At 40.7% G+C, this 20,097-nt stretch overlaps 1 protein-coding gene across 1 annotated transcript; it reads right to left on the reverse strand.

The window, feature by feature from the left end:
• Positions 1 to 252: 252 nt before the first annotated feature.
• Positions 253 to 19,616, reverse strand: EPDR1 (ependymin related 1). Its single transcript, XM_084897169.1, has 3 exons — positions 19,082 to 19,616; positions 2,939 to 3,147; positions 253 to 1,773 (listed from the first exon to the last, which is right to left on the reverse strand). Exons 1-3 carry the CDS (start codon positions 19,378 to 19,380, stop codon positions 1,577 to 1,579), a joined length of 705 nt encoding a protein of 234 aa, XP_084753295.1. The 5' UTR covers positions 19,381 to 19,616; the 3' UTR covers positions 253 to 1,576.
• Between the last annotated feature and the right edge of the window lie 481 nt (positions 19,617 to 20,097).

The raw sequence follows: 20,097 nt of genomic DNA on the forward strand, positions 1-20,097 counted from the left end.
ATGCAACTCTAAGAACTAGGACTCGGGACACTGGTGAGCAGTGAAGACTGAAGGAGAAAAATGCGTCCAGAGGAATTCTAATACTTCTGACCCAGACAATTGGACTTTAAGCAGCAGAGCAAACTTTGAGAGAGGAGAATGAATTTCATTTAGATCACATGAACTTTATTCAATTGAGAAGTTTTAACTCCCTTATAACCAAGATAACTAATATTTATTACAAAAGCAAATATATCAAAGAATACTCTGAAATGCAATTAAATTCGTTTATTGGAATAATAGAAACAGTGAGTAATACAAGTTGTGTCAGCATAATATAGGTGTCACACATTTCTCCTGGTAGTAGATAAATACAATAGATGAGCAGAAGCAACACAATAAAAGAATAATCTAGAATAATACATTCTATTCCTGGGAGTCTCCCAAGAGATCAGCAAATTCAGCCCCAATAACAGATGAGGAAACTAATCACTAGAGAGGCTGTCATTCTCCACTCTACAAATTTTTAGGGCTTTCACCATGTACCAGGCACTTACTTGCTGCTGAGCATATAAAAGCTAATAGAACACAGTACCCATACGTAGGAGCTCCTAGCCAAGCTCCTGTGTGACAGTCCAGTAAGCAGGAAGTTGGCACACAGCCTAAAGAAGCCCTGTGAGAATTGCATGCTTTCACTGCAAGGTGCATCCTATCCAGGCATGAGGGCAGTTCTCTGAAGGTCTGTGTGAGCTGACTTATGAGGATGAGCAGACGTCAGGGAGACAAAGAGAATGTATCCCAGGAAGGCCAAGGTGAGGGAAAGCATAGTGCATTTTGTTCATCAAAGGAATCAGAGTACAAGGGAATTCTAGTCCTGGAATGTGGAGACAATAGTCTCTGGACTCCCAGTTCAAGGCTATTTTTAGAGTACTACCTGTCTCTGTAGGTCTCCTGACAGTATTTGATAATTCGGCACAAGTATCAATACTCTTGCATAGAAAAAAGGAAGCATAAGTGGCTCATGCTTACCAGGGGTAGACATTAGGGTTTTTAAACTCTCTTGTTTAAAATGTCTCTTTAGAGGAATAATTACTTTGTATTATAGCCTTTCATTTCTTTCCAAAATATTTATACTAATGGATTCATCCCCTCCCTGGTGGAGGCAATAAAGGGGACATTATCTGTGGGCAACTTAAACATTAATAACAAACTGAACAAAATTGTTCTGCTGATTATTATGACCACATGCCAGGAATCTGGTGATTCTCAGGCAGTAATAAAGCATTCTTCGCTGCCGAGGCAAACTGCCCCTACTGATCGCCACTGCACTTCCTATACACCTGCACATGCAGAAAGCACAGAGCCGATAGGCACACCAAGTCCCCATGTTCATCTCTTCAGTTCCTATCACCGCATCGTCTCCATCCTAGCCAACATCATATGTACAAACAAAACAAAACAAAACGAAGCAAAAACCCGACACCCATGTATTTCTCCAAAGAAGCGTCTCATCGCTCAAGCTCCAATAGGTTTTGCGCTAAGGCCGCCAGTGTCTTTTGTGCCAGTGTCTGATGCTGTGACTCCTGCGTTCACAGGCTTACCAGGAACAGTCCTCACTCATCCTCTCCGGCCGGGCCGTCTGGCACGTGCTTGGAGGGGTAAACACTGAGGGGTCTTTGATACCCAGCTGTATGTCAAAAAACCGCGTGGACAATATCACACTGTAATTCTGGGTGAAGGTTTCCTGGACCGGGTAACAATCCTTGAGCGTATAAATGCCAATCCAAGTTTCATCTAGAAGAGAAAGTTGACTTTTAATATAGAAAGCAGGCAAAGTGCTTGTATTTTTTTTGTTGTTGTGGTAAATTATACATAAAAATCTACCATTTCAACCATTTTTAAGTACAGTTCTGTAGCATTGAGCACATTCGCATTGTTGTATACCCCACCACCACCACCACCACCACCACTATCTCTGGTACTTGTTCATCTTCCCAATTGTAACTCTATGCCCACTAAATGCTAACTCCCCATTCCCCCTCCCCCTAGCCCCTGGCAATTACCATTTTCTTTCTGTCTCCATGAACATGATTACTTGGCACCTTATATCAAGGGAATTATACAGTATTTGTCCTTTAGTGACTGCTTATTTCACTTAGCATAATGTTCACCCATGTTGTAGTGTCAGAATTTCCTTCCTTTTTAGGCTGAGTGATATCCCATTATACAAATACACCACACTTTTTTTATCCATTCATCTTCTGATTGGCACTTGGGTCTGTTTCCACCTTCTGACAATTATGAATAATTCTGCTATAAGCATCAATGCTCAAATGTCTGAGTCATTTCTTTCAAGTCTTTGGGGTATATGATCAGAAGTAGAATTTTTGGGTCATATGGTAATTCTATGCTTATTGTTTTTGCAAACTGCCATACTGTATTCCACAGCATAAAGGCCCATATTTCTGACACAGTCTTGGGCTCAGCATGTTGACAGCAGAAGAGAGAAGTGCTTCATATATGTGCCTAACAGACGACACTAAAAATACTGGCAGTAAATCTGATCGCTGAAACTTTAGGAAGTGATATGGGGGAAGGGAAAGGAGGCATCCAACTGTAATCTGTGCCATAGACAAACACCTTCCATGTTACTGGTCTGGGGAGGTTTGGTAGGGGGATCATCAAATGTTAGGGTCAAGGCTAAGTCCATGAGAGGTCATGTGGCAGAAAGGTACAAGTGGGGCTATAAGGCTGAGGTGTTTCAAATATGATGTTTACATCCTGGTGCTACACAATGAGCAGAGTACATGTGGGCACTTCAATGGGGGGTAATGGGGAGTGTAAACAATTTGATTACTTTCTTAAATCTCCCTAACAACTGCCTTCCCTAGTGGACTTAAACATTTGCCCCAGGATCCTCTCTGAGATGCAGCCCGCCCGTGGTTTTCTGCACCCTTACATGATCTGGCTGACTTTCTGTCGGACCACTCCTGAACGGTGATCTGCTCCTGGGGCCCCCCTATGGAGTACTGGTCCTCAAAGGTGGCATTCTGAGGAATGTCAAGCGGGTCCCAGGGGTCTGCCAGGGTCATCTTGGAACATTCCTTGGTGGCTTGTTCAATCTGAAACATCACTCCATCTTTATAGAGCAAAATATATTCAAATAATCTGGAAGACAGAGGAAAAGAGAAAGTCAAAACGTTAAGTGACAATTATCACGGTTTTTATCAGCACACGGGCCAAAAGATTTTTATATAAATTACTCTTAAAACAGAAAATAGTTTTGCTCTTAGGCAATCATTTACTTATTTCTAAACACTAGACATTCAAACAATCTGAATATAAAATAAAGTTCCTAGCTCAAAACTGAATATTCACTGGATAATTACTTATCAAGCACCATATGCCTAACTCTGTGCTTAGGACACAAACATGAAAAAGACCTGAGTCTGATGAACAGATATTTGTGACCTATCTTTTAGACACAGGGTCACAAGAGGGTTTGACCGTTGGCTTGGTTGAGCTCTCCTTATAGCACTAAGTCAGGGAATTACAGATACTGAATACAGAATGACAAGAACTTGCTGAGGATGGACCAGGCACTTCAGCCCCATTGTCTTGACTGTGAGTCACGAGTAAAAGGTTTTGATGAGAATGGATGCCCCTCGAATACTCGGAGGAAGTTGATATGAATAGGGACAAAAGCTGGGGGGACCCCAACGTGAATGGCTTCCCACACAGTTTGTCTCTCTGCCTCATCTCTCACACCCGTGTGCACACCTATTCCCAGGCTAGGCCTGGAGTCAGCAGACCACCCCAGGATCACTTTATACACTGTGTTGTCAACCATCCTGTGCCATTCCTTTCTTTAAAAAAATTCCTCACCAGAAGATATGTTTTATTAATTTTTAGTGAGAGAGGAAGGCACAGAGAAAGAAAGAGAGAAGCCTTGATGTGAGAAGCATCTATCAACTGCCTCCCTTATGTGCCCCCACTGGGGAGCAAACCTACCACCGAGGCGTGTGCCCTGAGAGGGAATCAAACCCCCCACCATTTGGTGAATGGGAAGATGTTCAGCCACCCGGCCAGGGCCCTGTTTCATGCTTAAAGCTGGCAATCTTAGGTGAAGCCCACTTTCTTTGGTGTGTGTGTGTGTGCATGTGTGTGTGTGTGTTTTACTTTAAATAAATAAATGGGGGGAAAATATATATATATATATATTCTATTACAGTTGACATACAATATTCTGTTAGTTTTGGGTATACATCCCCATGATTATACATTATATGACTTACTAAGTAATCACCCTAGTAAACTTCATACCCATCTGACACCATACATAGTTAGAATATTATTGACTATATTCCCTCTGCTGTACTTTACATCTCCATGACTGTAACCGCCAATCTGTACTTCTTAATCCCTTCACCCTTTTCACCCATCCCCTCAACCCCCTCCCATCTGGCAACCACCAAAATGTTCTCTGTATCTATGAGTCTGTTTCTGATCTGTTTATTTATTTATTTTGCTTTTTAGATTCCACATATAAGTGAGATCATATGCCCATTGAGTTTTTGTGCGTTTGGCAATCCAAAAGCCAGGCCATGCTGCGGGTTGATGCAGAGTGAGGTTGCAGCCGTGACCTCAAAAAGTGACACTTGTAGCCAAAACCTGGTTGGCTCAGTGGATAGAGCATCGGCCTGCGGACTCAAGGGTCCCAGGTTCGATTCCGGTCAAGGGCATGTACCTTGGTTGCGGGCACATCCCCAGCAGGGGATGTGCAAGAGGCAGCTGATTGATGTTTCTCTCTCATTGATATTTCTAACTCTCTATCCCTCTCTCTTGCTCTCTGTAAAAAATCAATAAAAATGCCTGTTCGCCATCTCAAGTCTAAGCTTACACAGTATTTTCTTCAGGCAGAGGTATTACAAATGATCACTGTCTATGTGGTTAAAACAATATTACTGTGAGGATTATGCTTCTTTTTTCTATAATATATACATGACCTCATTTGATATAGTTAGACATATCTATCCTGCTTATTACAGAAAACATTTGAAATGGCTTAAAAGGGTAAAACTCAACCACAGGCCTTTGGAAATGAGAGTGTACATAGACAGAAAAGGAACTGTTCACTTTATGCCATATTGCTAAAAAAAAAAAAAAAAATGGAATCAGCCCCTTATATGCACGCAGGATTCACACCAAACTATAAGCCCTTTGGAGAAGTTTGGGGTTAGATTGTCACTGTTTCCTCATGCCACCGTTTTCTCGTTAGGTCCCTGGCGCATGAAGGTCAAAACATTCATGGAAGGAATGCAAAAGCACCTCCATGTTAGAGCATAGTCCATTCATTAACGTGGTAGTGGGGCTTGCTGGACCAGAGGTGGGCATCTGACGTAGGCAGGACAGTCTGCTTCGCTCCCTCAGACATGTGGAATTGTAGCAGAAGTTCTGCCAGTCTCAGGATCTGTCATATGTAAACACAGAAGTCATAGGAGCCTGTTTTACAACATGTGGACTGAACAAGAGCAAAAAATGAAGCAGAGAAATGCATGAGCAAGCTGGGATTCCAAGAGCTGATCAGTCCCTATGTGTGTTTCTTTTCTGAGGCCCGGTGCCTGGAAAGTTATGATAAGTCTCCTTTGTTCTAGTAAACTTCCCTTTTTCTGTTCGGAACTCATTTCTAATATAGTTGAAGACTCCACTGTCCCAGGTAACAACTGCCAGCAGAGCTGTTGTGAGAGAGGCACAGGATGGGCCACTGTAGAACCAAGGGCACCAGTGGCTGGTCAGGCACCTGCCAGGGAAGGGAAGGAGACAGAAGGAGAAGTAGAGCCAATTTCACTGTTTTCCTAAGGCCAGCTCTGCCTATACCAAAAAGTACAATTTAATTTTAAAATGAGAATTCTAGGCTTAAAATAATCATTACAAAATGTTAACATTTATTAATTCTGGGTGGTCTGAATACAGGTGTTTGTTATGAAGTTCTCTTTTGTTTTTCAAAATAAACATATTTTTAAGTGAGTTCATAGTGTGATATTGAGTTATGTCAACAGTCCCTTAAGTAAAACAGAAAATAATCAAATGATGAGAAAAAAATAGAACTGTAACAATTTGCTTTGCAAAATACCATGTGCCTATATAGGCGAGTACTGCTCTTAACGAAGTTTTGGACAAGACTTTCCTGATGCTCTAGTGTCTTGTATGTTTCTGTGAACATATGCAGAGTTAAGTTGTCAGATTTTCCATCGCAAATAGGATACAGGGCCTGGAATCTGACAGAGCCAGAAGGTCAAAATCCAGAGGTCAGCCAAGGTTGAAATGAGTCACCGGCCTGGGATGCTGTGCGGATAATAACTGCAGACCCGAAGAACTGACCAACTTCAACAGAAACTAGATTCTGGGAGGTGAGAACAAAGCGAAGGAAGTTGTCAGGAACTGTACCCCTGGGGTGCAGTCAAGTAAGGTGAGGTGCTGGAATGGATTGGAGAACAAGGCAGGCGGACCAGCCCTGGGTCAACAACAGCATGTAAACTTCTCCTTGCTGGCCAGACTCTGGCAATATGGTTCTGGAAGGCCCCACCACCGGGTGTCAGCTGTGAGCCAGATCAGGCTGTCCGGGTCTGGCCCCCAGTCAGCAGGCCAAGCTCTCCACTGCAACCTCCGCCAAGGGTGCCAGTGGCCCATTTTGCTTTTGATAAAATCCTCTGGCTAACATTGACAAGTTCTATTGTTTCCTGAAAATTTCTTTTCCTGAGAAAACATGCTCTACCATTCCCATGTTTTCTAAAACACTAACGACCTGCAGTTCTTCATATTTTGAAAATAGGTCTGTAGCTTTTGTAAAACTGATTCATGTTTTTTTGTTTTGTTTTGTTTTTTTAATATATTTTATTGATTTTTCACAGAGAGGAAGGAAGAAGGATAGAGAGCTAGAAAGGTCGATGAGAGAGAAACATCGACCAGCTGCCTCCTGCACACCCCCTACCAGGGATGTACCCACAACCGATGTACAATACATGCCCTTGACTGGAATTGAACCGGGGACCTTTCAGTCCGCAGACTGACGCTCTATTCACTGAGCCAAACTGGTTTCAGCTGATTCATGTTTAATATAAAAATGTCAAACAATATAGACATGGAAAAGGAAATAAAAATTGTCCAAAACCCTAACTTACAGAAATGACTCTGGAAACATATGTTGAGTTTTTCATTTTAATTTTTAGTGTTAATTGTGGCAAAATACACATAACATAAAATTTATCACCATAACCATTTTTTTGTTGTTAATCCTCACCAGAGTACATTTTTTTTCATTTTATTTATTTATTTATTTATTTATTTATTTATTTGAGAGGCTGTTTCCGAATCTTAGCTATTGTAAATTTTGCTGCTATGAACATAGGGGTGCATCTATCAGATTAGTGACTTTGAGCATGTTTTCATATGTCTCTTGACCTTTTGTATGTTGTCTTTTGAAAAGTATCTATTTAGGCCCATTGTCCATTTTTTTTATTGGATTGTTTATTTTCCTTTTGTTAAGTTGTATGAATTCCCTGTAAATGTTGGAAATTAAACCCTTATTGGAGATAACATTGGCAAATATAATCTCCCATGCAGTGGGCTTTCTTGTTTTGTTGATGGTTTCTTTTGCTGTTTAGAAGCTTTTTATTTTGATGTAGTCCCATTTGTTTATTGTATCTGTCTAATTTTCCCTACACCATTTACTGGAGAGCCTGGCTTGACTCCATTGTATGCCCTTGCCTCCTTTGTCAAATATTAATTAAGCATAGTATAACCTGCATTTTAAATTTAACAATTTGTTCTTGATATACTTCCAAGTCAAATATAGCTCTAGGAAATTATTTTTCTCTAATTTATTATGAAATATTTTAAACATGCAGAAGAGTTGAGGGATTAATATAATAATTTCCTTAATATTTACCACCTAGATTCAACACAATTATTACCTTTTGTCATATTTGTTATATTTATTTTCTAAATATTTCTCAAGAACAAGAACTTTCTGCCTCGTGATCACTATACCATTGTCACACCTAAGAAATTAAAATGTATTCCCTAATACCAGCTAATATGTGCTCATATTCAATTGTCTCCCAAAATATATTTCAAAACTGTTTTTTTTTTATCAGAATCCTATCATCATTCAAGCATTATATTTGGTTGTTAGTTTCTTCTTTTTATAAAAATCTGGAACAATCCAGCTATCTTTTTTTCTTTTAACATGGCATTGACTTTTTGAAGATTCTATGTTTGCGAATATTACATATTCAAGATTCCTTTGATAGGTTCTTCATGGTGTCATTTAAGTAAACTAGACATGAGATCTAAAGGCTAGATTAAATGTGTCATTGGTAAGGCTGTGCACTTCATGTTGCATCACATCAGAAGACAGGTGCTGTCCCACCCCACCAGTAATGCTACCAACTTTGATAACCAAGTTATTATGTGGTTATTCCAGACTTTAAGATGTTATATTATAAAATTGTATACCTGAACATTATGTAATGTTATTAACCAATGTTACCATAATAAATTGAATTTTTAAAGTTAAATTATAAAAAAATCAGTGGGGGAAAAAAACAAAACGAATAAGAGGAGAGCTTTTGTCATGTCCCACTTCCTTCATTTTGTGAATTTGAACATAGTTGGGTAAGGACATATGGAGTGGAGGCAGCCACCTTTAAGTGATGAGGCAACAAGTCAGTATGCTCTTGCCACTAAGAGCCAACATTCTAAGAATGACATAGTAGATAGATGGAGAAGAACCTGTGGCCTGGATGAAACTATTGAGTCAAGCCTAAAAAACATGTATTACCAGAATTTTGGAGTACAAACCAAACATTCTTATAGTTAAGCCTTTAATAGTCAGCTTTACTGCAGCTGAAAGCATCTTAAATAAAATAAGAAAAAACCACTTCTTTACAAGGTATTACTTATTGGGTTCCTTGCAATAAATCTACAAATCTATGGGAGTCTCTCTTCCAGAATAAGCAGGGCCCAAGAATTTGGCAAGTCCTCAAACCCAAAATACCAGAGCCTGACCTGGGCACAAATGACCCTGAACAGCTACTGCCTTTACAGCCAAGAGGCAATTGTTTTTTCTGTCCTGAATTAGGGTTGTCAGGAAAAATAAGAGAACAACAACCAAAAAAGAAGCAACAGTCTAAGGACAGGAAAATTCAACTCACTGACATGTTATTAGCTTTTTCCTTTCTTTCTTTCCTTCTCTGTTTCTTTCTTTTTTAAATAAGAGACTATATGAGGCTCAGAGCATAACTTAAGAGTAAATAATTATGCCAGGATTCAACACAAGGTCTTTCTCCAACAAGACTCATTCTAATTCACAACACCATGCTTCTTCCCTCCTTCCACAGGGGGAAGGAGTGATTCTTCCAATCCATATGGAACTTCTTAGCTATCTAAGGTATATTAAATTACAGAAGAGGGAGTTGTCAAATATTCTATTGTGATTACAAAAGGACTTTGGCTTTTATGAAAGAAATTGGACAAACTTCGGACTTGTTTAATATGCACTGTAATAGATTAGTAATGCATGCCGGCTCTCTGACTCTTAGCAGGAAGAATTGAGCTGCGGCCACTTGCCATTCTGGCTTAAAGCAAGGCTGAGTTACACCCTACAGTAATTACCAGACATAAAAGAAAAACACTATATTGAAATTGTTGTGTTAGACACAAACTCATTATGCAGGCTGATGCCAACCACATACAACAAAAGGAAAATAAAACTACTTGAGAATGCAGCCCTAGGAAAAGTAAAATCAAAGAGTGATTATGTGAGGAATTTAAGAAGCTGTAAGGTGATGAGTCGCCACCACTTGGATTCTAGTTCAAAAGAGGAAAACAGTGCTCAAGAAATTGAAAATATTATTTTCCAAAAACGTATCTGGATGAATACTGGCAAGGTGTAAGCATAGATTCTTTCATCTGATGGGAAATAATAAAAATAAAAAAAATCCTCATGAGACAATAGTTCAACATGACCTTTTTCCCCCACTAACAGGGCAACCTCATTAGTATTGAGATATCCTGTTGCCCTGGTACACAGTGATTTCTAGAACTATTATACATACCAGCGGGTATTAAAGAGGTTGGGAGGGTACAAGAACAGTCATGTTCATACAGTCAGAGCTATGCTTTTCAGTAGAAATATATAGGTTCCCTTCATGTTGGAAAATAACCACACATACACACACTTCCAGTTAATGAAACTAAAATATAAATCTTATTTTTTATATTCACTGGGACTTGGGTTATTGTTGCATTTAAGAAAGGGAATAATGTGTGGCCACAAGGATAGCTTTCTAAGGAAAAACATGATTATCAAAATAGAAAATGCAAAGGAGGCAGTGTAGAGCACATTTGGCTATGGGGAATAAAAACAGAAGCAATAAATTTAAAGGTATTATCCCAGAATTAAGGGGAAAGCATAAAGTGATGAAAGGCTAATAAAAATGTAAGAAATTTTGGGGACAGATCTAAGAGAACCAATAGATGTGAGTAGAGAGATATTCTACATGGGATAAAGAAAGGAAACAGTGTATTAAAGCTCCAGAAATAGTAGGTAAAATTTCCCTAGAGCTAGACATAACCTGGAGACGTTAATGAATACAGTTTAAGGGTAACAAAAATAACCTACGAAAACTTGGGCAGAAAAAAATTATTAAAACTACACTAAAATTACTTTGGTATCAAACTTCACTTCTAGCACTCTGCCATAAAAAAAATGTTAAGAAAAAAATTATCATTGTCTTATGAATTGTATACCCCCCAAATCATCAATGGTAGAAAATGATAGAAAGAGACTAGTTGGTATGGATGAGTTTATAGAATTTGGGGGAAGACTTAAAAAGTATTAAATAGTATGTTAGATAGTGGTTAGGTATCTTGAACACATAAGGCAGTGAATTGGGGAATATGAGAATGTGAAGAACAGAGACAGCCTAATTTGGGAGTGGGTCATGTACCTTTTTAAGAAAATTGTCTTTCTGGCAGAGAGAACAACACAGTGCCAAAGGGTAAGAAGCATGCTGAGGTCCTGGGCTGAAGTGAGTGAGTTGGAGATGGGATAATGATGATGGTGGAGTGATGAGGTCAGACACAAGGTGTAGAGGGGATGGGAGAGCAGGTCCCTTAGGATGGTGAAGACCTTGTAAGGACATTTATTTTGAGAGACAGCAAGGCATTAGGAGGTTTTGAGCAGCCAAGTGATATGATACAAGATTTTTAGTGAAATTACTCAAGATCCTGTCTTGAGAACAAGGGGTAATAGCAGAAGTAAGAGAACCCATAAAGAGGCTATTGCAAAAATGATGAAGGTTTGGGCCAAGATGATAGTAAAGTTGTGTTCAGATTCTGAATCTATACTGAAATTAGAGTCAATAGGATTTGCTTATGGATTACTTATGGCAAGATTTGATCCTAAGCAATTGGAGTTGCTATAGACTGGGATAAAAAAAAAAAATTAAGAGGAAGAACTTTTGTTTATTTGCTTGCAGAACACTCATTAATTCTGGACATGTTGAGTTTGAGATGACTACTAGAGATCCAAATGAAGAACTCAACTAGGCATTTGGATATATCAGTGTAGAGTTCAGGAGAGAGCTATAGGCTTCAGATATACATGTGGAGTCTTCCATGTAAAGATGGCAGTTAAAGCCATGACCTAGATAAAATCAACAAGAGAGAAGAATAGACTGAAAAGTCAAGGGCCGAGCCCGGGGGCATTCTACTATTAATGGTCTGAGAGAAGAGGAAGAAAAAGAAAGGAGACTGAGAAGGAGAAGAAATAAGGTGGGAGAGGAAACCAGAAGAGTGTAGTATCCTAAAATCCACATGAAGAAAGTATATCAAGATGGAAGAAATGGTCAACAATAAAACAAGGACTGATAAAATATCAGTTGATTAGTAATATGGAGCACAGTGCTCTTGATCACAGCAGTTTCAGTAGAGATGGTGAAAGTTTGATTGAAGGGAGTTCAAGAGAGCATGAGAGGAAAGAAATTAAAATTAGCCTAAGATTTGCTTTCAATATAAGGGGAGAATGGGGTTCCAGCTGGTACCATAGAATCAAGAGGGGGGGGGGAATTTTTTTAAAGATGGGTAAAATAAATTATAAAGGGGGAATAGAAGATTTTTACTGGAATTGGGGAAATATAAGACTATCACATTTATTCCAGGAAAAACAAACCACTGATTGGTGGAATATTTTCAGATCTTTGGGCACTTTGCCTCTGACCATCATCTTTGAGATCAGAATCGGGAAGAAAGAGTTCAAAGTTAATGGAAAGAAGTAAATATGTTTTCAGAGCAGTATGGTGACTACTTCTGGCTTTTATTTATGTTAGTCTTACTTACACTGGCCAGTTCCTTTACTTTCCTGGGCTTATCTTCTTTGAAACTTCTTGTTCTTCACTGTCACATTTCAACAACAGACCCATAGAATTAAGACTGCGAAAGCAAACTTTATGTGCTTCCAACAAAATCTTATTCTTAAAGAAAAAATTCAGTATTTCAAGTCAGTATGGTTTATTTTTCAAGGAACAAAAGGCCACAAACAGTCTGGCCTAATGAAAGGAAAGGCTGCCTCTCGCCATCAGGGATCTAGAGGAGGAAGTCAAGTCTAAAAAAGTCATTCTCTTGCCCGGCCAGCATAGCTCAGTTGTTGAGCCTCAATCTATGAGCCTGGAGGTCATGCTTCGATTTAAGTTATCAGGGCTCATGCCCAGGCTGTGGGCTCAATTCCCAGTGTGAGGCAATGCAGGAGGCAACCAATCAAGGATTTTCTTTCATCATTGATATTTTTGTCTCTTTCCCTTCCTCTCTGAAATCAATAAAAATATTTTTAAATAAGTAAGTAAGTAAATAAATAAAAGAGTCATTCTCCTGAATCGCTAAAAATCATGATTTCATAAAATGAAAGCCCAATCTATGCAAACCTAGGTTTATGATCAAATAATTTTTTTCACAGATCAAGAAAAATATAGCAAAAAGGTATATGGAACCAAAAAGACCCAAATAGCCCCAGCAATTTTGAGAAAAAAGAACAAAATTAGAGGTATCAACACTACTTGATATCAGACTATACTAGTGCAAGGCCATTGTAATTAAAACAGCCTGATATTGGCATAAGAACCAGCACATAGATCAATGAAACAGAACAGAAAGAGAGATAAACCCATGCCTTTATGGTCAATGAATAATGACTTATGAGACAAGAGCATACTGTACAGTCTCTTCAATAAACAGCGTTGGGAAAATTGGACAGTACATGTAAAAAAAAAAAAAAAAGAAAAAAAAAAAGAAAGAAACTGGATCACCAACTTACACCATACACAAGATTAAAATCAATGTATCGAGAAAATTTTTTGAATCTATTTCAAATTCATTGTATGATGATATAAACAGAAATTAGCCTCATATAATAAAAGCATGCTTTTATGGTATAATTTAAACTTATCTGGACCTAACTTAAGAAAGAAGACCTAAATATTTAGTATCAACATTGCAGGTATCATTAAATTAAAAGATGGAAAACACTGATGTTTTGAGAAGTTAAGGACCTTGTTGTGATGAAGTCAAGATCAGAAGCAAGGTTTACTATCCCATAACTGTCTAAATGAATGCCCATCCTCTCCCCACTACACTAGGTGGTATTTTTAGGGGGGAAAAATAGATAAAAGACATTAAAATCCACCCTAGCCCATTTAGGTCCGTGGATAGAGCCTCTGCTTTCGGACCAAAGGGTCCCTGGTTTGATTCCGGCCAAAGACACATGCTTTGGTTGCAGGCTTCTTCCCTGCCCAGGCCCTGCTCAAGGCATGTACAGGAGGCAACCAATCAAAGTGTTTCCCTCACATAGATGTTTCTCTCTGTCTTTCCCTCTTTCTTCCACTCTCCCTAAACAGATAGGATTGATTTTTTGTTTGTTTTTTAATTTTTCTATTACAGTTGGCATTCAATATTATATTAGTTTCAGTTGTACAGCATAGTGATTAGACATTTATATAACTTATGAAGTAAATGAGTCTACTACCCTCACCATACATAATTACTACAATATTATTGATTATATTTCCTATACTGTACTTTACATTTCCATTCAGACTATTCTGAAACTACCAATTTGCACTTCTCAATCTCTTCATCTTTTTTATCCAGCCCCCAAATCCCTTTCTATCTGGCAACCATTAAAATGTTCCCTGTATCTATGAGTTTGTTTCTGTTTGTTCATTTATTTTGGTTTTTAGATTCCACATGGAAGTGAAGTCATAGGCATTTGTCTTCCTCAGTCTGACTTATTTCACTTCACACAGTACCTTCTACGTCCATCCATGTTGATGCAGATGGTAAGACTTTAGTCTTTTTTATAGCAGAGTAATATTCCATTGTATATATGCACCACTTCTTTTTTATCCACCATTCGGTTGATGGGTACTTGGGCTGCTTCCATATTTTGGCTATTATAAATAATGCTGCAATGAACATAGGGGTGCATATATCTTTTAAAAAAATGGTGTTTTGGATTTCTTCAGATAAATACCCAGAAGAGAGATTGCTAGGTCATATGGTAGTTCTATTTTTAATTTTTTGAGGAGTCTTCTTACTGTTTTCCATAGTGGCTGCACCAATTTGCAATCCCACCAACAGAACACAAGGGCTTCCTTTTTTCCACATCCTCGATAACACCTGTTGTTTGTTGATTTATTGATGATAGCCATTCTGACAGATGTGAGGTGACATATCATTGTGATTTTACTTTGCAGCTGTCTGATGATTAGTGATATTGAGCATCTTTTCATATGACTACTGGCCATTTGTATGTCCTCTTTGGAGAAATGTCTGTTCAGGTCCTCTTCCCATTTTACAATTAGTTGTTGAATAGTCTTCTAAGATAGTATCCCTCACTTATCAATCCATATTACCTTAATGTTTCTCTGCTCACTCTACATGAATAGCAACATCAATGTGTAACACTCTAAAGCACCAATTTATAAGCGGGAACAGTAAGTTATGGGTAACCAAATAAATTCTACATTGTTCCTTCCATAAAGTTCAACATGTTGACTGATTATGAAAATAACCTTCTTGCTTTCTTTCAGTCTTTAAATATAATACTTATGAGTTTAATCAAGGAGTCAGAAGAGACAGAATAAAAAAAATAACAAAATAGTATTAAATACTAACATTACCCATTTTCTAAGTTTTGTCTTATCTGAAGCTTGTAAAGTTGTTTAATCTTTTCCACCCTCTCAGGGTAAAGAGAGCCTGGAAAATCCTAGTCACTCAATAGTAACTGTCAATAGTATTTTCCATAACTATCTGAATGCAAAATAAAAATCTTAAGAAGTTGATCCAATTCTAAAACTTACTTCTCAACTTACTAATAAATATGAAGAGACAACCCATCCATATTTTCTTCAAATAACATCTGGTTTCTTGGCCAGACTGCTAATACATGAAAAAGTTCCTGAGTTTGTTCCAACCAATCTACATTTAAAAAGCTTTAAAATGTATTTATGCACTAAACACTCTTTTCTACAACCTACACAGGGCCAGAGATGGGGCTGTGAGATAGAACCCTGCCAAGAAATTAGAAAGAGGGGAAATAAATTATCTTCTAAAAGTTAAACTGTAAAACCAACACTTGATGGGTTAGGGCAGGAAATAAGAAATCACCACATGGAACAAAAAGTTTCCAGGCCAGCAAGATTTGGCTGTGACCCCACTGAAGATACAGCGCACACACATAAAGACCATATCCGTCAATCATGGAGTTACAGAGGAAGAAAGGTTGCTATGACAGACCTGAGTAAGACCTGCCAAGGCTCTGTGCAGATGGGGGGAATCTGGACTAGCAATGAACCAGTGACAAAGCATCTCTATAGTGAAATTGAATGCACCACTTTATCTTAGCCTGATTACTCTGAGCTGGCTGGTGTTATTCATGATGGAAAACTCTATATTGAGCTTACAGCCTAGCCTAGAGCAGGCAATCATTAGATTCAATGAATTTGTTCCAACTCTTTGCTCACAATCTCCTGATTATAATTTGGCTCCCGCACAGGTCTGCTTACAGGAAGAGAATTCTCAAGTCTTGTGGATTTGAGAATCCTGGCCCCGATGCCGGCTACAGCACTCATTGAAATATACAGTTCAGCATTTGGGCTTGCTTAATCAACTCAGCTCCGAAAGGAAGGGCCCTGGAGTGCCCTGAGGGATCAGGTTTCTGAGCCCACTGGGCTGGCAGTGAGTCTCTGTGCCATGGTTAATTCACCAGGGTGGTGATGATAATGGTGGTGACAGGGACAGCACGACCATGTGCTGAGCAACCTCTGTGTCAGACACTGCATTATGTGCTTTACACACTTGAACTCTTAATCCCACAATAATCCAACAAATTTGGCATTATTAGTATTTACATTTTGTAAATGAAGAGCCTAAGACGAAGAAAGCTTTAGTAACTTACCCAGAAACCCACATTAGGAATCTCAATTCAAACCCAGAGTTGTCTGACTCTAAAGCTTAATCTCTTAAAATTTTAAAATATGATTTCAGAGCAAATCTTATCCTTCTCTGGGCCACACTCTTCTCTGCTTCTACAATTCATCTTCAACATGACTATTCATTACTCTGTACCAGCCTTCACATCAATGCACATGAAGAGTAGCAATCAATCTTAACCAGAGCGCAGAAGGTCAAACCCTATCTCAGTGAACAGCATCACCATTCCATGCCATCATATGGTTACCTTCAGAAGCCAAATGATGCTTCCTCCTCCATCACCACCGTAGCCACACACTGTCTAATTATTTGCATGTCCTCCAATAAACCTCATTAATACTTCCCTACTGTGTCCACTTCTCACTGTCACTGTTGCCAATACTTGTCTTTCACCTGGACCTCTACAAAACTCTCCTAGGGCATGTTCTTGCTTTTACTCTTGCTCTCCTTCATTCTCAACCTTTGCATCTAATGATCTCAATATTATCCAAACATGCCATTCCACTGTTTAAAAATCATTCAGTGGACCCCCAACCTCTCATCATACTCTGTGCTTCAGTCTTAATAGTGTTGTCCTGCAGTCCTTGGAATATGCTCAGTCATGTCTGCTCTAGCATGGCACACAAGCTGGACCTGGAATACACTCACTGGCATCCCCCTGAATCATTGTTCCCTCCATACCTGCTCTGATCAGCTTATACTGGGGCTTTGGAACTCACTCCTATTTCACCTTCTCCAGGACACCCGGGCTAGGTGCCCATCTGAGGCACTCTCATCATGCAAATCATCCCTCCTCTCCCTGTAAGGAAATTTTTTATTTGTGTGACGCGACACCCAAAACTAAGACCTCCCTGAAGCCTGTTTACACACAGTGCCCCCCCCCCCCGCCACACACACACACAAACACAAATGCATGTATATTAAGTGAATAAATGAAAAACAAATGTGTATCGCAGGTGTAAAAATCCAACCCTGCTTCCTCAAGTTCAGTTGTGTGATCTTAAGAAAGGTATTTTGTCTCCCTAGACCTCAGCTTCTCCATCTGTAAAATAAGTATCATAAATCTTACATTGTCAAGGTCTTGAGAGATTCAAACCAAACCATACAAAATATGGAAATTCCTCAGCACCAAGCTTGGTATATAGGACTTTCCATCTGCTGGTTGTTGCTGTTATTATTATTACTATGTCCTTGGAGACCTAACCAAAAACGTTCATGTTCTGGAAAGACCTCACAGCTCTATTCCCAGGCCCTTCAATGACTCGGCTGCTCCAGGCCTTCTAGCACTTACGTTTTACATTGTATAATGCATTATCTTGCACTCTTGAATGCACTGCTTTGAAAGGATCCCATACTTTCTCCACGATGCCTAGTACCCAACAAAAGCTTTTAAGTGAAATGGCGTCAAGATTTGCTACAGATTGTATTCTCCGCTGGTGCCTTAGCCTATGGACAGTCACATGGCACCTCCTCATGATGCCATGCTGTACAGAAAAACTAGCATAACCCTGAGAGGAACACACAGGGAAAAGGAAAGGCTGTGGAATTGACAGGTGGTGATCCCAAAATAGAAACCACTCATTAAAGGGGTCATAAATAAGACGAGGTCTCAGGAAGGAGATGTCTTTTATCACCACAGATTTGGCAAGGTGAATTACTATAGACCAGTGGTTTAAAAGAAATGATGCCACAGCCCTTTCATGGAATTGTGCAGCCATTAAAAATAGATAGGGGGCCAACTATTAACGTGGCAAATAAAAACACATAAGACCTCATGTTATATATATAAAAAAAAAACATACAGGTAATAAATACATGTTTTTGATCACAGGATGTGAAATTTGCTTTAAAAAATGTAAACGAATAAACCAAAATGTTAATATTTGTAACAGGGTGATGAATCCCTGGGTATTGTTTTTCTTCCGTCGATTTCCCACACTGTTTGTAAGGTCATATCCTTTAAAATGCAAAGACTCTCGCTGGCCAGGCGGCTCAGTTAGCTGGAGCATCGTCCTGTATCGAAAGGTTGTAGATGGATTCTGGGTCAGGGCACAGACCCGGGTTGCAGGTGCAAACCTGGGTCACGGTGCACAGGGGAAGCGATTGATCCATGGATGTTTCTCTCTCAAAAATAATAATAACAATAAATAAGTAATCAATCAAAACATATTCTCAGGTGGGGATTAGAAAAAAAAAAAAGTCAAGACTTATTCTTTAAAAATATACGCTCTGGGTGCCTCCCTCGCAGATCGCTCCGGGAAGAAATTAGGCAGAAGGCATGGGCTCCAGAGCCTGGGGCCTGCCAGGTGGTATGATCTGGCTCCTGCCAGGCTCCCTTTTCACCGGGCACCGCCTCCCTGGGTCTCATGTAATGCCCTCCAGCAGGCAGCCCTAGGCGGACCCAGTCCTCCACCCAACCCCCATGGGAGCTGTCCTCCTTGCAAAGTTTCTGTTTGGGAGGAAGGAGGCGCTGTGAGCAGCTGGAAATCCAGCTTCAGTGAGCAGCCCCCGAAGCCTGACCCCATCGGGCCGCCCACCCCGCCCGCCTGCTTACCTCTTGCAGGGGATGAGCGCCTTCCTCTCGTCCAGCACCCGCACGCGCTGCTGGAGGCCGTCGTAGGAGAGCAGGGCGCGGCTGTTGCGCCCGCTGCTCTGCCGGTACAGCACCTGGCGCCCTTCCCACTGCTGCGGCGCCCGGCAAGGCCGCGGCGTCCCCGGAGACCCCCAGGGATCCGCCCGCAGCGCCCCCGCCCCGGGGCCGCCCAGGCCGCCCAGGACCCAGACCCACAGGCCGCCCAGCAGCCAGGCGCCCAGGGCGCCCCCGGCCCCGCGGAGGGCAGCGCGCCCTGGCATCTCGGCCCACCAGGCTCGGCACCCCGCGCGGCAGCAACTGGCCCTCTGCGCTGTGCCCAAGGATCTGTCCTCCTGTCCAAGTTGCTGTTTGTCCCTGGCACGGCCGCTGGGGCTGTGGAGATGGAGATGCTGGAGGGCGGGAGTCGGACCCGGGGCGGGAAGGCTCCGGTGAATCGCGCGCAGGAGCTGTTTCTGCCCAGGCCTGCCGCTGCCCTTGGATTTCACTTGCTCTCTGCTGCCAACAGGAAATGCAGTGGCAGCGGTGCCACTAGCACCCTGAAGGGCGTCCAAGTTTTAAACGTGGAGGGGTGGAGGGCACGGTGTAAACGAATATGTTGCCACATTAATGCAACTGTTCAGCAAGGTACCGCCACACTGGGGGACAAAGTCAAGGTCAGGAACGCGGTACTGCTGCCCTTGTTCTGCCCACAGGCCTCGCTCCTCTTGCTAAAACTGCCATCTCTTTCCTCCAAATGAGAAGTGGAAAGAAGGGTCCCTTGCTGAGGCCTTAGGGAGCTCAGTCAGGTCCCTGTGGCTAACAGGCAGGGCAAGGCAGAAGGTGGGAAGGAGGAGGAAGATGCTGAAATAGCCCAGACAAGGGAAGCTGTCAGAGGTGAAGTGGTGATGGTGGGAGTGCAGAGGGTGGGACAGAGTTGGGAACCACGGAGACGTATTTAGACTCAGAGAGGGTTCTGGTTTGGGCCACTGGGGATTCGA

This window comes from Pipistrellus hanaki, assembly GCF_964339955.1.
Source record: "Pipistrellus hanaki genome assembly, chromosome: 10".
Classification (NCBI taxonomy): domain Eukaryota; kingdom Metazoa; phylum Chordata; class Mammalia; order Chiroptera; family Vespertilionidae; genus Pipistrellus; species Pipistrellus hanaki.

Coding starts and splice junctions, on each gene's coding strand:
- EPDR1 (XM_084897169.1), bottom strand. CDS start 19,380: ATGCCAGGGCGCGCTGCCCTCCGCGGGGCCGGGGGCGCCCTGGGCGCC. Junction 3,148..19,081: donor GCGCTCATCCCCTGCAAGAG/GTAAGCAGGCGG, acceptor TCTGTCTTCCAG/ATTATTTGAATATATTTTGC. Junction 1,774..2,938: donor CAGAAAGTCAGCCAGATCAT/GTAAGGGTGCAG, acceptor TTTCTCTTCTAG/ATGAAACTTGGATTGGCATT.